Source organism: Vanellus vanellus (assembly GCF_965231255.1).
Source record: "Vanellus vanellus genome assembly, chromosome: 8".
Classification (NCBI taxonomy): domain Eukaryota; kingdom Metazoa; phylum Chordata; class Aves; order Charadriiformes; family Charadriidae; genus Vanellus; species Vanellus vanellus.
Window position 1 is genome coordinate 1,675,518 of NC_138913.1, and position 16,207 is coordinate 1,691,724.

At 39.9% G+C, this 16,207-nt stretch overlaps 1 protein-coding gene across 1 annotated transcript in view; it reads left to right on the forward strand.

Annotated features, from left to right (window-relative positions):
- The window catches only part of MME (membrane metalloendopeptidase), a gene marked incomplete at its 5' end in the record, with an annotated part of 48,638 nt that overhangs the window by 24,790 nt on the left and 7,641 nt on the right, over nucleotides 1–16,207 (forward strand). Inside the window, 8 exons of the mRNA XM_082487027.1 lie at nucleotides 528–656; nucleotides 1,579–1,677; nucleotides 3,273–3,353; nucleotides 4,321–4,424; nucleotides 6,463–6,521; nucleotides 11,795–11,914; nucleotides 12,622–12,755; nucleotides 14,998–15,063. Coding sequence (XP_082343153.1) covers nucleotides 528–656; nucleotides 1,579–1,677; nucleotides 3,273–3,353; nucleotides 4,321–4,424; nucleotides 6,463–6,521; nucleotides 11,795–11,914; nucleotides 12,622–12,755; nucleotides 14,998–15,063 — 792 coding nt within the window. The remainder of the gene's footprint in view (nucleotides 1–527; nucleotides 657–1,578; nucleotides 1,678–3,272; nucleotides 3,354–4,320; nucleotides 4,425–6,462; nucleotides 6,522–11,794; nucleotides 11,915–12,621; nucleotides 12,756–14,997; nucleotides 15,064–16,207) is intronic.

The following is a 16,207-nucleotide window of genomic DNA, read 5'->3' on the forward strand; positions in this document are numbered from 1 at the left end:
TTATACATTCTGACAAATGCCTTGCATGCCTTGTAGCAACACCACATAAGAGTAAACAAGCTTCTACTTCGCGAGTTCCCGAAGGTGGGAGGCTCTGACATAAGCTGCCGGTTGGGTAGAAAACACAATCTTACCACTGCAGAAATTAATTTGCTGCATAATCACAATGGCCCTGTCAGAGCTGGAACTGCAACACAGATCCCTGTAACAGTGAAAGCTTTGTCTCAGGGTGTTCCACTTTAACCTCTCCCATTCTTAGCTTTTACAGTCGTTTTCTTCTCTCTACCTTTCACGTTTTGGAAGGATAAAGAATATTGCTAATGATTCTCATATTTCCTCAGCCTGTGACACATGTTCACATTACAGAGTGAGCCCACCTAACTGCAACAAACACAAATGTGAATTAAATGCATGTATTTAAGGTCAACTAGCCCCTCTGAAACACACGTCTGCCAGTCACACACCATTCTGCTTCACCTCATGCGGGCCCAGATGTCACTATTTTACCTAATGTTTATGTTTCACAGGCACTTTACGGCACAACATCGGAGACTGCTGTTTGGCGTCGTTGCGCAAACTATGTCAACGGCAACATGGAGAATGCAGTGGGGCGATTATATGTAGAGGAAGCATTTGCTGGAGACAGTAAACATGTGGTAAAGCTTTTAACAAACTTAGCCTGCGCACCATCTAAGTGTCACTTAATTGTCACTTACCATGCAGTTATTTGCATAGCTTTGATTACACTTCGTCTTAACCTTTTCTATAGAGCAGGTTCGCTTGCTAAAACACCTAACCTTAAGATTTGCTTCTCAATCAGTGTTACCACTGAGGAGTAACAAGAACATATGTGCTAGGAGAGTCATTTCTTTGCACCCAAGTACTTCTGCATTACTTGCCTTGAGCTGGCCTGCTCGCCAAGCCAATGACCACAGCGTGAAGTAACGGGTGAAATACAGTCACGTCTGTGCACTTGGAGGGAGAGAGGCCTCTGCCTGCTCCGCTTGTTCTGCGAGCCAGCCTTGAGCCTAAAGCCACTGGCACATTAGTGACGGACGCGCGGCCAAGGAACAGCACTTACTGAAGTGAACAGTCACTGCCTGTTCTTTGAGACTGACGCTAGTTCCCATCCTGCCAGCGTGGGGCGCAGGGACAGTTGCTTATTTCTGTCTGTCTTCAGTCACACAGAAAATTGCTGAAAATTAACTTGGAGTTAAGCCTTAGTTTCCTCCTATCACTCCTACTGTAATCCGGGCTTAAGATATACCATTTCTTGTGGCTGACATAGACACAATAGTTTGATCAGGTGCACAACATCCAACGGAGGGAAATCTGTCTGATTTTTTGTAACCTGAGTAACTAAATTGCATGGCCTTGTGAGCTCGTGCCCATTCCCCTTCCTCCCACAGGACAGGCTAAGTACTACTTAACTTGAGCTCCAGATTTTGAGTGTGGCCCATAAACAGCATACACTCAAGCAACTAGTGCGGAAATAACAAGTCAGTAATAAACTATGACCATGGAAAAATAGCTGGATCATTTTATGTGGATTTTTAACATACTGATGTTTTTTCCAAGGTTGAGGAAATGATTGCAGATATACGTGATGTTTTTATAAAAACCTTAGATGAACTTACCTGGATGGATGCAGAAACCAAAAAGAAAGCAGAACAAAAAGTAAGTTAAACCTTAAATATTGGTAATCTTGTGATTTCTATAAAAATCTGCATTTCAATTATTTTTCCTGAAAAAAAATAAGCAGTAACATCTATCACTATTTTATATATACAAACCCATATATATTTGTGTTTATATAAGCGTAGCAGCTTACAAACTTCCTATATCAGATCCCTACATGGGAAGGGGCCTCTGTGGAGATAAGCACACAAAAGAAGAGAAATCTATATACAAGATTAAGACCTTCCAGGGAAATCAGTGATTAAGGGACTAGATAATGAATATATACGAGAAAGTAATGCTGAAAATGAGAAGGAATGATTTATGGTGATTTGACCAGCTATTAGGAGTGGTAGGACAAAACCAAAAAGTCAAACCACAGGCTGGACATCATCAGTGAGTTCTCTTTCAAGGGAAGACGTAACTTCAGACAGTTCGTGTAAGTCTGGAGTAAGTAACAGAAATGAATTGTAGAGAGCCCTGAATTGGGAGTGAAGCAACTGAAAAAACTATTTATTACATCTCTATTTTGTTATACTCTGGAGATAATAGAAAATCTTCAATTTTGTGTTTATAATGATAATTTATTATTAAAATTTAATTTCTAAAACGTTTGGAAAATATCATGGTTTTATTAATTATAGAGCGGGACCTGGTGTTTTCCTCCAGGATTTAGTGTTAGAAAATCTTAGAAAAGAACTACCAAAATACTGTTTTATCAAACAACTCTAGACTGTAAAGTCTGGAAAAAGCTATGATTGCAACAGATCGCTCAGAGAGTCAAAGCGTCCCGTGAACTTCAAATCAGGAATGGCAGTTTAAGTCAGGCAGTAAATTGAAAATCCAAACTACATTCTGTACTATGGTTAGACATAGTCTATGAAATACTTCCACTGTTGTGAACAATTTATTTGACAAAGGGAGATGCAAACCATCTGAAAAGTTAGCGTCAGAAACCCACATCCTCTCCACGTGTCGCTGATGATGTTCACTTGTTTGATAGCCAATACTTAGCTATCAAAAGAAACTGAATAAGGTTTGGGTTAAAAAACTTTGTTCAGAACTTCAAACTGTCATAATTTGAGAACATTTAAATAAATCATTTCACTCCAACTGATGCAAGAGCTAGTTAAGACATTTGGATACAAACCTAAACTGAGTCAAACTATACAAATTTCTGCAAATTTGTAAATGTACTTTCCTATAATATACTAAACTTAAAAAACATCCAGTTATGAATTCTATTTCTATTTTAGATGATTTGAAATATGTCAAATATTTCAGGAGATCTACTATTTGTTTCAACCAGACTTTAAACTCAAAAGCATAGTTGAAGTGTGTCTGGCCGTCGTCTGCACATTTCTGAAATTTACTTATGAAAGAAGCAACAGAACACACTTTCTAGAATTTTCCATGGTTATAATTAATCATAAACTTTACAATGCTTTCATTTAATAAAAAGGAAACAAAAACTATATATGATTAACATTCTGGGGTTTCTGCAGTTGCTTCCGTATTGCATTTATTATGTAATTTATGATTGATTTTAAAATATGGCTGGATTTGCTATGGATATAAAATTATTTTGTCCCTAGGCAACGGCAATTCGAGAGAGGATCGGTTATCCAGATGAGATTGTGACTGATGACAATAAGCTGAACAGTGAGTACCAGGAGGTAAGTATCCGCAATAGGCAGTATAATTAGAAAAGGGTCTTAAGAGAAAAAATGGTGAATTTGCCTTCATAGCCAAGCTAAACCCTGTGCATCTGCACAGAATAACTCACTCTTCTGCTGAGTTGCACAGGTGTAAATAAGGATGTATTAAAAGCCATTGTAGTACAGCTGATCTAGTACTGATGGTGGTGAGTATTTGACAGTATTTCAAGGAAATTTATAAATTCTAGAGGAATTATGCTAGAATAGAACATGGAGCCAATGGTGTTGAGTCCAGCATTTCTAAATCTGCCACGTATTGGCGTAACGCCGGTTACATCACAAGTACACGTAACTTAGTAACTGTGCCTGTTTATCCATAGATTGCAATTAGTCCCAGAAGTATGACATTGGACTACCCACGTAATTTAAACTGCATCTGAGATTTTTCACTGCAAAATGTGACCTCAGTATTCTTTTACCTTGTAGGTTCATTTGTAAGAGTAAGTCCAGTAATGTATTTAGTACACATGTATGTTCAGGCAGAACATACTTTAGAAGTCAAAGTTTTAATTTTGAAAAATATAGACATATAACCAAAGTATGCTTTTTAAAACACCATTTGAGCCTTATTCATGTGTTCTTTCTAAGGTGGAATCGCAGCTTACCTGGTAGCTGCTAGTTTCAAGTGGGCAACTCCCAGAAGTTAGGATCAAAACAGCAAATGCTGAACTCCACTCAATATATATACAAAAAGAGGAAATAAAGATCTTTTGGGGGGAAAATATACAGCTGTTAACATATATCCAGCTACAAAATCAACTGCGATGTAGCAGAGCACTGCAAAGCGAGTTCTAATAGTAGATCAAAAAATACTCTTAAAAATGCATTGCTTAGCTCATCATGTTCATCGTAATGGATTTTCCAGATCCATCTCTCTTTTATTTCAAATCAGTAACACCACCACTTTTTCCCTCTTTGTTTTTAGTTGAACTACAAAGAAGAAGAATACTTTGAAAACATTATTCAAAATTTAGTATTTACCCAGAAGAAAAGGTTGAAAAAGCTTAGAGAAAAGGTGGACAAAGAGGAGTAAGTATTTAAAAATACTGTGTATAGTCTTTCATCCAGTTTCCACAGCAAGAGGTACCTGGTTGGGGGGTAATCAGTGATGATTTAATGACCCTCCTTCTGCACTTTTTCCTCCATGAAGCGGGCAGGTAAGAGGGCACTGCTCGTTTCTCAAAGGCTGGACCTACATTAGCAAGTAGAGCAAAGAAATTGGGAGATGGCGTAGAAGGTTAAGTATCCTGGAGTAGGTCTAGTCCAGTCCCTTAGCTCCCCGAGTGGATTAAGTGGACTCCTGGAGAGCAGCTTTTTAATCAAGTTCATTTGTAAGATGGATTTCATCCCTGAGAATTTCGTTTCTCTTGCTCAGAGACTGCTGAGCCAAAGCAAGCGTGATTAAATGAGGATGAGCAGGAATTTACTTCAGAAATGTACTCCTGCCCTGAATTAAAATATTAATGTAGAATGTAGATGTACCAAAAGCCTGACACAGCACATCCCCTGGCTGCTCCTCCTGTCTCAGCTCTGACCCATTTGGAAGTTAATTTAAGCCAAATGAGAAAAATGACTGTAGTCACCACAGGCCCGGCTAACTTTGCAAGGCTGTCCATTTGAATAAGGGCTGCAGAGCTGGGTTTATCTTGAGGAGAGGATAGGAGAACTAGCTTGGTACAGTCTAAAAAGGAAAAGACTAAGGGGAGGACTTATTGCTGTCTTTAGCTGCCTAATGGGAGGCGACATAGAGAAGCCTCACTCTTCTTGGAGATGCCCAGTGATAGAACCAGTGGGAAGAGACACAAGTTGGAACATTCAAAATCCTGATTAGATGTTAGGAAACATTTACATTCCACCTAACAGCCACCTCACTTCTGTTCTGTTTTACCTTCAAGCTGTGTTTGGGCTTGGCTTGTTCCATTGCTTCAGCTTAATTTAACACAACTCTATTTTGTTCTCTCAAGTGTGAGAGTTAGGAGTAACTACCGTGAGTTTGACTGCATTCAAAGATCACCTGAAGTGAGCCCAGAAGTATCAACCACAACTGAGTATCCTCGGAGAGTTGTAATTTTTTCTGCAAATTAATTTTCACTTTATCAAGCAATAGCCACTGTCAGAATACTTTGCATTGCTTATGATTGGCATTTGCAATACAGTAATCAGATCATTTATCATAGAAATTAATTTCACTCACAGACCACGGAGCCAGGAAATACAACTTCAGTTTAAGGCCCAGCTATTTTATTTTGTAGACCCATTACCTCATTTTCTCTGACATCTTTTCTGAAATACTATTAAGTGTACAATAATGACCCACATCAAAACACTTGCCCTGCTTGTGATTCTAGGGATTTCATTAGGTGATCACAGATGAAAGCCAGTAAAACTGTAAACCAGAAAAAAAGAGTTAAAACCCATTATTTCCCGTGTATTGAGATGGACCCAAAAGTAATGCTGAGAGCTTTCATCAAGGAAAGTAGGTATTATTTAAATTAAAACATAGGACTGTGAATCAAGCCATGCCTCTGCCACAAGAGCTCACGTTGATCCCCACATGTACCTTCATTCCTCAAGAAACTGCGTTAAGGAAAAAATTGTAATAGTTTCTAATCTGGTACTCGTAGTAGGATTTGAGATGATAGCTGGAACTGAGACAGTGCTAGGTGAAAGAAATCCTTTTAAGTAAACAGTCTTAAAAAAAGTTCCATTATCCCCAAATGTTTAGATACCATTGCAACCTCAGCTTCTGTGTTTCAGTTTCTTTATATGGGAAATTTTGCCAGTAGAATGCTGCAGTATAAGTGGAAACAGAAACAAAAACTAAGTATCGTTGTTAACCGGTTTGGATAATGAAGGGAAAGGGCTATTAAAACGATGAAGCGATTGGAGTGTCTGACACGATGAGAGGCTGAGCGCACAGGGCCGTTGGACTTGCCAGTGTCCACAAGTGCCTTCCAACCTCAATTATTCTGTGATTCTGTTACTCAGTTTCTGGGTTTGTTCCAGTAATCATTAACACTGCCATTAAGAACTGAAATTCTAACATTGATTCTTCTTTTGTTCCTAGGTGGATAAGTGGAGCTGCTGTTGTCAATGCTTTTTATTCAGCAAGTAGGAATCAGATAGGTATGGTTTACAAACTTATTAACTGGATACAGATTTAATGACCAAATTATATATATATGCGCATGTATTTTTAAAATCAAGAAGTGAAATGCTGTTAATTTTATAGGGGTTGCAGAAGGGCCTCAGTGCAGCAAAATCAGAGGTTTCATGCATAGTGTTTTCATGTCCTGTTTGAATTCCCTTTGTGCGGAACAAGGACAGAGGCTCGGGATCAGCCATGAAAGCAACAGCAGCGCAGATTGGTTACAAGTTTAATGATCAAGTAAATTTGGTGGCCCCAGCCTTTTTATTTTTTAAGGGATGAAGAGGGAGTACAGTATTGCTTTTACCTGAAGGAAACACTGACTAAAAGTCAGTTGCAGAGCTTCCTGCCGTAGGGTACAGGTGGCTTCCACTCCTTATAGCCCCATCACAATCCCTTTGTACAAGTTTATTTGGTATGGCTTTGGGAAGGATGTTGAATTTCATCCTGCTGGTTAATGAATACACCACTTCATTGGCTGACCTGCTCAGAATCCCGTAACATTTCACAAAGTGGGCCAGAAGCAGAGAGCCCCGTACTTGTTCTCATGAAGCAGTACACTTTGCTTTCCATAAGGGTAATTACAGAGAATGAGACCAGTGTAGAACAAATGTCGTATTACCAAGACAATGAATGCTCTGCGTTTGATGATGAAATAATGCTGAAACATTAGTGCCAAAACCAGCTTATTCTCAGTTTCTATTTCCTCATCCCCAGCACTTTCCCATACATAGCTGTACGATCCAGTGCTCAGAAGACAGACTCCAGTGATCAGCTTTACTAAGCTGTGCTGAGCCAACTGTCCCATGCTGTTTGGGACCAGGAACTTACGAGGTCACTGCTTCAGGAGCATATGGTCACTGTTCCAGAGCTGCTTCAAGTCCCAAGCAGACAGAAATCCTACATGGCTCCGTCACCACCTTCTCTATGCAAAAATAGCCATGACAGTTGGGCTCAATGAAACCAGCATTTCCCAAAAGACAAAGTTTACTCAGAAAATCTCTCACCAGCTGTCTTATCTGTAGCACTTCAAGATCTAATTATGAACCACAGCATGTAAGAGCTCCACACTATTATTCCTTTAAGTAGTCCCATTTAAATTGCAAGTCGTAACTGTTAGCCATCTTAAATGCACACTTCTAACATACATTCTTTCACATATGGCTTAAGAAAAGTTTAAGGAATTTTGAGCCATCCTTAATTGCTGTTCTCAAGTTTTAAAGTCTGACAGATGATTTCAAGTTCACTGTCTGATGTGTCATTTAATTCTGCTTCTTTTGTGTTGGAAAAATGAAAATGTAAACCTGGTAGATTAAACCAAGGAAAAAAATCAAATTTAAAAAGTAAGAGACAAGCTCAGTACAATGAAATAGTTTTTGTTATGCTTTTGATTATAAACATTTCTAATGTCAGCCTACCCAAAACCATCCATGGTTAAAAGTAACTTAAAATAGAAGCGAAAGCATTAAAATGCTTTTCAAGAAATAAAAAAAGAAATCCATTATAGCTAAAGATCAGAACTTTATGCAAGCACTGAGGTTTCTCATCTGGTGAACAGTAGCAGCTCTCTTCGCAGTGGTGCAGTCTTTCAAGAGTCACAAAACATTTTGCAACATTAATTACGCCTCCCAATATTTCTGTCATACCCATTCTGCAAATATTGTTATTATCCACATTTCATAAATTGCAGTGTCCTTTCTAAGCCATTAGTGAGGTACTATGATCCATGTATAACACCTGAAAACAAGTCTCTTAAAATTGAAAAAACTTTGTCCTGCCGGGCTCTGCACAGAAATGAAACAATATTATTTCTTGTTTATTTATGAAGGCTTCTGAAGAAAATATTTGGTGGAGACATTATTTTCATTGCCAGTGATGCAATTACCACTTCTTCAGTCTTCAGTAATAGCTTCCAATATAGTCCCACTTCTTTTATCAAATGAACCATTAAATCAAGGTGAAAGATGTCAGGTACTCTCTTCCACTGGGCTCTTATACTACTAGTGTCAAAAATAATGTCACTGATCTGCAAGACTGGCACTACCAGCAGGACTTCCGGTATCACCAGAGGTAATTGAAAGCTTTATTTTGGGACCAAGTATCGTCCCTTATTACACGGCAAAAAAAACGCTCCCTGCTGTTCAGTGTGCAAGCATAGCTGTGCTAAGCCAAATGGATGCAGTTTTCTTCCAGTTTTTACAGGGTATGGTTAGTACAGCATACTAGCATTTTCACAGTCGGTGTTTTCTGTGCAAAAACATAAAGTTCATTTAGCACCCCGATCATATACGTCTTGATTCTGTGAGTGCAGGTTTAAAGGAAAAGCATCAGGTTTATAATTGAAGAAATCAACAAACTAGGTTTAAGCTTTCCAAAAGGATTTTTCCGTTGTAATTATTTCTATCACAACTGAAAAATTGAAGAAGATAAAAAAAGTCCCGCAGTCCTAGATTTTCAGATTTTTCCGAGTCAGGGGATCTGTTAAGCAGATGTCTTCTGACTTCTGCTAGTCACCTGTGTCTTTGCAGCAGCTTGTACTTTCAGAATGACAGATACTGTCTTGGGCGAAGTGGGACTGGAGCATTGTCAGCGTCAGCACCCTGCAGGCGGGAATGAGGAGGCACGGAGGAGACTTGTATCAGTGCAGCCATACACTGGACAAGAGAATACAGCCCACTACAAACAGCGCTATTTGTGCAGGAATTCAGCAGCTACGATGCTCACCTATTTTTAGGTTTCATGTCCTAGTCAAAACTTGGTGGTATTTGCCAAGGTTCATGAACTTCTCCATTTAACCCGAATTGTTCAGGCTTGGCAGTGGATTCTAAAGGTGAAGCATGAAATAGTCATTGTGAAATCCAAGATAGACTTCATAGAGACAAAACTGTGTTGACTTAACTGACCAGCACTGCTTGCTTAAGGGTGGCAAGACAACACAGTCAGTTTGGCAGGTGGTAAAGCCAAGTGAGCATTTAGCTCATTGCTGAACATTTAGCCCAAGCGGCTTTTTTTAAAATAGCTTTGTGCGGTAATTTGTAGAAAAGGAATCATGATTTGGAAGACTGATCCACTGAAGTGGTGACCGGCAGTTAGTACAAGCCATAAATTCTTACTTCATCCTTTAGGTATGGCATGCCACAGGATAATTAAAGCAGTCTGATCTTTAGAGTGATGTCCGAATCAGCTTAGTCTTATGGTTTTTTAAAAGAAAAAATCCCTCTAAAAAGGAGTTCTGTGCATGATGTGTAGGAAATTTAGATTACTATGGTGAATCTATCACTGTTCCGTCAGCAGCACTGATCGTAAGGAAGCCACTCAACCTCAAAGCAATCAGCTGAGCTGCCGCTCGTACGGTAGCCCACCGTGTGTCCCTTTAGGTGCCAGCCACCTCTGAGCCACAGGCAGGTAGGCAAAATTGAACTGGCCCACGCTTCTAGCTGTTGGGGGGATACGGTGCTGCACAGCCAGCCTGGTGAAGGCATCGCTGTTCTCAAACACATTCAAGAAGTGCGGCGTGTTCTCTTCTTTCATCCAGGGCTGCAGAGATTCTGAGGGAGATAGTTTCTGTCTGTTCCTGCTTTGGATAGTCACAAAGCTCACAAGTGTAATCTGCCCTTTAGATCCCAAAGGAGTTGCACTTCTCTCTTCTTTAAATCTCTCCTCAAAATGTATGTCACTGCGGGAGGAACGCCTGCTCACTTCGGACCTGCATTATCATAGAATCATAGAATGGTTTAGGTTGGAAAGGACCTTGAAGATCATCAAGTTCCAACCCCCCTGCCATAGGCAGGGACACCTCCCACTAGACCAGGTTGCCCAAGGCCACGTCCAGCCTGGCCTTGAACACCTCCATTATGTAACACAAGTCACGGAATAAGTTGTTTTCAGAAGGGTGGAGTTAAAAATAAATAAAATGTACACATTCCAACATTTTACTCTAAAAATGGATGAGGTGACAGGGTGTTAATTAAACTGAACAGAAAGTCCTGGGTATCTGCCTCTAGGGAGGAAGATGGTCCCGTGGTTTCAAGCAGAAGGCAGGCTGAACTCCAGGTGAGTTATAGTTGGAATATCCCAGATCACCAGGACTCATGCGTGTCATTCTGAGTAAACCTCTTGCTAGTACTGCTCTCCAGAAAGTACAGCGTTCTGATGCTCTATGCTCCAGATACCACTCTGGTTTGCCAGTCATCAAAATACCGCATCACACAGTATGGCATTTACACTTCTTTCCAATGCTTTCTGATAATAAGAGCAAAACATGTGGCTATTTAATTCCATGTCAAACTAACAGTGCAATAGAATGGCTGTGACAGTAGGCAGCAGTTTACACAGGACAGCAGAAATAAGCTTTTTCTAACCTGTTTATTATTTTTTAATTTCCCCATGGTTCTTACTCCTCTTGAAAGAAACTGGATTTATGGTGAAATGCAAGAAGTATCTCTTTTCTTTCTTTTGCCGTGTGAAAACTGTCATCTAATTCCTCTTTTTTGTTCAAGTTTTGTAGAGTTACATACATCTTATTCACAGTGAGGATTAATATTTTATATTGCTGCCACAGGCTGGAGCAGAGGGAAAAGGCCTGCATGAGACAGAAAATGGAACCAAATATTTTATAGAATTTTTAAATAAAAAGATCACAACTGCAACATGATTTATTTTTGCTAATTTGTTTCTTAAAAGTCTAGAAAAATGAGCACAGAAGTGGGCAAAAAGAACCGCTTTGTTCCAGTTTTTTCATTGCCAGCTTGGCCTATTTTTATTGATTCTAGTGGGAGTTACTGATATTTTCAGTGGAAGAATAAATTCCTCTCTCTGAGATTGATTTGTGGTGGGGGCAATGATTAAATAATTTATTCTAGGGAGACACCCGCCCACTTTTCATGATGTTGTGAGGTTAATTTAATAATGGTACAGGAATCTGAATGCTAAGTGCTGTAAATTGGAAAAGTAAAATGCTTTTCTGCAAAATAAGATAGTAACAAAGACAACGCAAAAGCTGATCATGATTTTGCAAGTGTCTGAAGAGCTATTTTGCCTTACCCCAGGCCCGAGGGGGTAGGGCAGTGGGCCTGCTGGTCCGTCCCTACTATCCTACAGCCATTACCATGTGTCAATTCACTTATTGTTGGTGGTAAATCTGAGGGAAGAGCATGACTTTGGTTGAAGCCCATAAAAACGGTCTGTTCACACTGCGCACATAGGATAATGAGGCAATGCCTTAATTGTGTTGTGGGATTTTCTTTTGCAGTCTTCCCTGCTGGCATTTTGCAGCCCCCTTTCTTCAGTGCATCCCAGCCCAAATCTCTGAATTATGGTGGCATAGGCATGGTCATCGGTCATGAAATCACACATGGGTTCGATGACAACGGTAAGGCACTGAGTTTCTAGTTACAAAACTTACAATGCACAGAATGTTTTATATGCTTTAGTGCTTGATCATTCCAGAGAGCAGATAAAATGAAGTTTCCATATATAAGACCAAATCTGGATTTCTGAGGCTTTATAGTATTGTTCCCCATGATGATTCCCAAAAGCATAATCCAAAGAACCCCACAGACCCTCCTGTAGCTGCTATGCTGCAGCAACAGCCCAGGGTGTGGGCCTGCGGCACACAAGGGCTTTTAGCATAGTTGTTGGCCGCTTGCTTTTCCCAAAGGCTGCATCAAAACCCACCATAAACTACCCCTAATTGTGAACAGGGTGTGTCCCTAGGCTGGCACAGGAGTGAACTCAAGGGCCTAGCTATCAGACCTGCTCCCAGCCATGTCACTCGTTTCTAGACTCACACTGTGACCAATCCAGCTCTGAGTCACAGGTCAGAACCATACCAGGCTTTCTAAGAGAGCCTTAATCCCATATTCTGATTCAGTCTGAATTTGTTTGTTTTCCTTCTCTACTGAAATATAGCCCTCTTGGGGGGGGGGGGAAGAAAATAGAAAAAAAGAGCATCATATGTATGACTGCCCGATTCCAGAGATTTTTTTTGCATGAGTGACTATACTTGCTTGCTACCCCTCTTACTGCATCAAAAACCTCTTTTCCTGGATACATAATTCTGTTACCGTATTACTACAGGAAGAAATTTTAATGAGAATGGAGACCTTGTAGACTGGTGGACTGAAGAATCAGCACGCAATTTTAAGGAGCTATCCCAGTGTATGGTGTACCAGTATGGAAACTTTTCATGGGACCTAGCAGGTGGACAGCATGTATGTCATATTTCTTTCTAACGTCTATTTCTAATGTTAGTTTTAATGACGAAGCACAAAATCTTATGTCCTAAACATGCAAGCCATTATTCACAAGAATGTTCAAGAAAAAGAGATTCACAAGAAAAAGAGATTCTTAAAGATAGTGGTAAAAACAAAAAAAAAGAGATTCACAAGAAAAAGAGATCCTTAAAGATAGTGGTAAAAACTCCACACATACACTGACTGTTCTGAAAGAGGCGGGATATATGTTCTGAATGAGAGGCAGCCCCAGGAGCCTTTTGGGGCCCTCAAAGGCTCTTTTTTAATTCCACAAAGGAATTAAACAGAAAAAGAAAATTGGAAGTTTGAACCTCATTCCCCCAAATTTTGATGCATGAGTAATATATATCCCCATCAAAACAAATCCTGCCTGCTGCTTTCCTTCACTTAAAAGTTTCTCGCTCTTTCCCCAAGACAAACATCTGGACTACAAAGCAAAAAGGTGTGAGAAGAATTGGGTACAGTGGAAAAGAAAAAGATGCTATGGAGATTTAGGGGGAGGCAGGCAATCTAAATGTGACTGCATTGTTAGCATTGTGCACGGTTAAAATCAGTAGGCATTCAGTGCAGTGTCTGAGTCGGGAAGCCCTAATTCCGTGAGAACAGGATGGAGGATCAGGTCTGTTCTGTGTCCCAACAAGGTCAATATTCCATTAACTCACAGAAACAAGTGATGGTGATATTATAATTACTCATACTGAACAGAAGACCAGTTCTGTTCCGATTAAATGCAAGGTGCAAAACTGCCACTGGAAGGAGACAGCCCTGTGTGTCACACAGCGCTTCACAGCATGTCACGTCAGGGGTGACCAAATGCTCTGCTAATGCACCTGCATTGTCTCTACCGCACGCCCCAGCTTTAATCATCTAGAGACAGCTTAACCATCTCCACACTGCTCTCACCCTGCTGCCGTAGGGGTTTTACTGTCCCAGGCTGGCAGTGTGCGCACTTCAAAGCTACAGATAGCAGATCTGAACCACAGTTACTAGCTGAGCTGCCATTGTTCTGACAGCAAAGGTACATTCTGTACCAGGGCAGGATTTAGTTCACAGTCCTGCATCCTCCACCCGGCAAGTGACGTGACAATGAGTGTCAGCCCCTGGATCATTGCTGTGCAGTAAAGAAGGGAAAGCGGTTTACTACAGGAGCACTCGGTTGCGCTGCACTGTGGAAGACCACTTACTTTTAACATCCATCGTGTTTATTTTGGACTTTACTAGATAACCACATGCAGCATGGAACTGTGCCACCACCCGTTGTGCTGTAAGGAACAAAATTTCTCTCGGATGGGACCTCCTACAGTTAAGCAGCGAATGAGAAGGCACTTAACAAGAAGCTGTTTCTCTGGCTACTACTGTCTGTTTTCATAGGGGCTGACAATATATCCCATCATACCGAACAGGGAAAAGATAAAAAACTTCCAGCCCTGAGGTTCTCCTAATCTGTGTGTTAAACTGTTGGGACTCAGAGAGAGACCAGTAAAAATAGAGAAGAATATTTCAACATATTTTTCTGCCATTTTTTCACACATTAAATTCAATCTAATGATGTTTCTAGGTTTGGCACCTTTGAATATCATAGCCCAATACCTTGGGCTACAGATGGAAAATATAATTTTTTAAAAATAAAATTACAGATTCTCCATTACCAAAGCTTCATCATCTTTAGTGATACTTCACTGACTTATGAATACTATACCAGCTAAATAGCTATTTTCTATGTATCTTGCTACCAAAACTTGCCTAATATACAGGAAAATACTTTCTAGCAGATTTTCTGATATCTATTAACTGATCATTTCAAGTATTTGGAGTTTGGATTTTAACTTGTTTCGTAGACTATATGGACAGATTCTGCCCACTGAAACTGTAGTAAGAAGCTGAGAGTTAAAGACATGGAGAAAATGAGAAGAATGAATGAACAATGACTAAGCATCAGAAAATCTGGGTAAAAAAGACATAAGAGCCTAGAAAGCTGTCTGTAAGGGAGGGAAGAGGATTAGGGAAAACAATAGTAGCTGCACGGGTTTTGAGACAAGGGAGGCAAAGACTTTTCAGAGACATTGACATATAATCTGCTAAAATTTCAGATTCTAAAGGGAAATCTCACCTTTAAAAAGTGAAAAATGCAGTTTGACATGACAGGTACAGGATAAGCTCTTATTTTCAGAAAACTATACTTTTCCTTTCTATTTTACAGTTGAGTGGAATCAACACACTAGGAGAAAACATTGCTGATAATGGGGGCGTTCGACAAGCGTATAAGGTAAGGAGTATCCATTTTTCTATTTCAGCTGAAACCATCATAGATTAAGTAACTTAATTTCAGAGCCTTTGAAGAAGAAACATTATTTTTGTGTAGGGACAGAACCATACCTACTGCGTCATCGAGGCATGGTTTAAAACTATTGACCATCTGTTGTATTTCTTTCATCCTATTAACTATACCTGATACGTATTATCTGTTCCTAGTGCACTGTTTTTCAGCTGACTTCTTTCTCTTTTTCAGCTTTCTTTTTTTCAGCTGACTTCTTTCTCTCTGTGTTGGTTTTTTTTTTTTCCCCCATTGCGAATAGGGAATTTGTAGAATGAAAACATCTAATGAATCACACTTGGACCATCACCTAACTAAACTAATGATACTGAGCAGCTGTCTGCCTCTGTCTTCACCAGCTATTTTATGCCAGGAAGGAGGGACAGAATGACTGTCTCCTAAGCTCGACCCATAAACAGTCTCTGCCTACATAGAACACTATTTACTGTTCAAAAAACTGATCAAAATATCATCTTGTACAAGTGACTTGAGTCCCCTGTACAGGTATCCAGATACTTCAGTGACATCTGGATGCCTTGTGCTAAGCCTTCCATGGCAGCTTGTGTGCTTTTTGGCTTTCCTTTCATTCTCTTCCTGAAATAGATACTTAACTCCTTAGATTGGCCAACTTTGAGACTGCAAGTAAAAGAAGCAGAAGTCTTCTCTTTGTGAGTGGGAGTTGGCAGGTGAGAAGCAAGTCGGCTTCTCTGTGAACTTTTCTTGTTACTTGCAAATCTGATGGTTGCAGGCTGTAATAACATGATCCTCCCTCTCCTTCCCTGAACACTTTGTTCTATGGCAAAACGTTCAACACTTGTCAACTGGAGTGCTGTCATTCCTCAACAAAGTGCCCACTGGGATGCATGGACCAACTCGCACTTCTCAAAGTTATCATCACAGCTTCTGCAAACAAAGCCATCAGCAACGCTTACTTCATTAGAAATATACATGTTTGAGGGCAAATACAATTATTAGTGAGAGTTTAAAGAATGATTTAAAAGCCTAAAAGAGGCATCAGTATGGCATATTAGATTAGTCTGATCTTCAATTACTGGAACATTTGTGCATTTAAAAAAAAAAACAAACAAAACAGTAC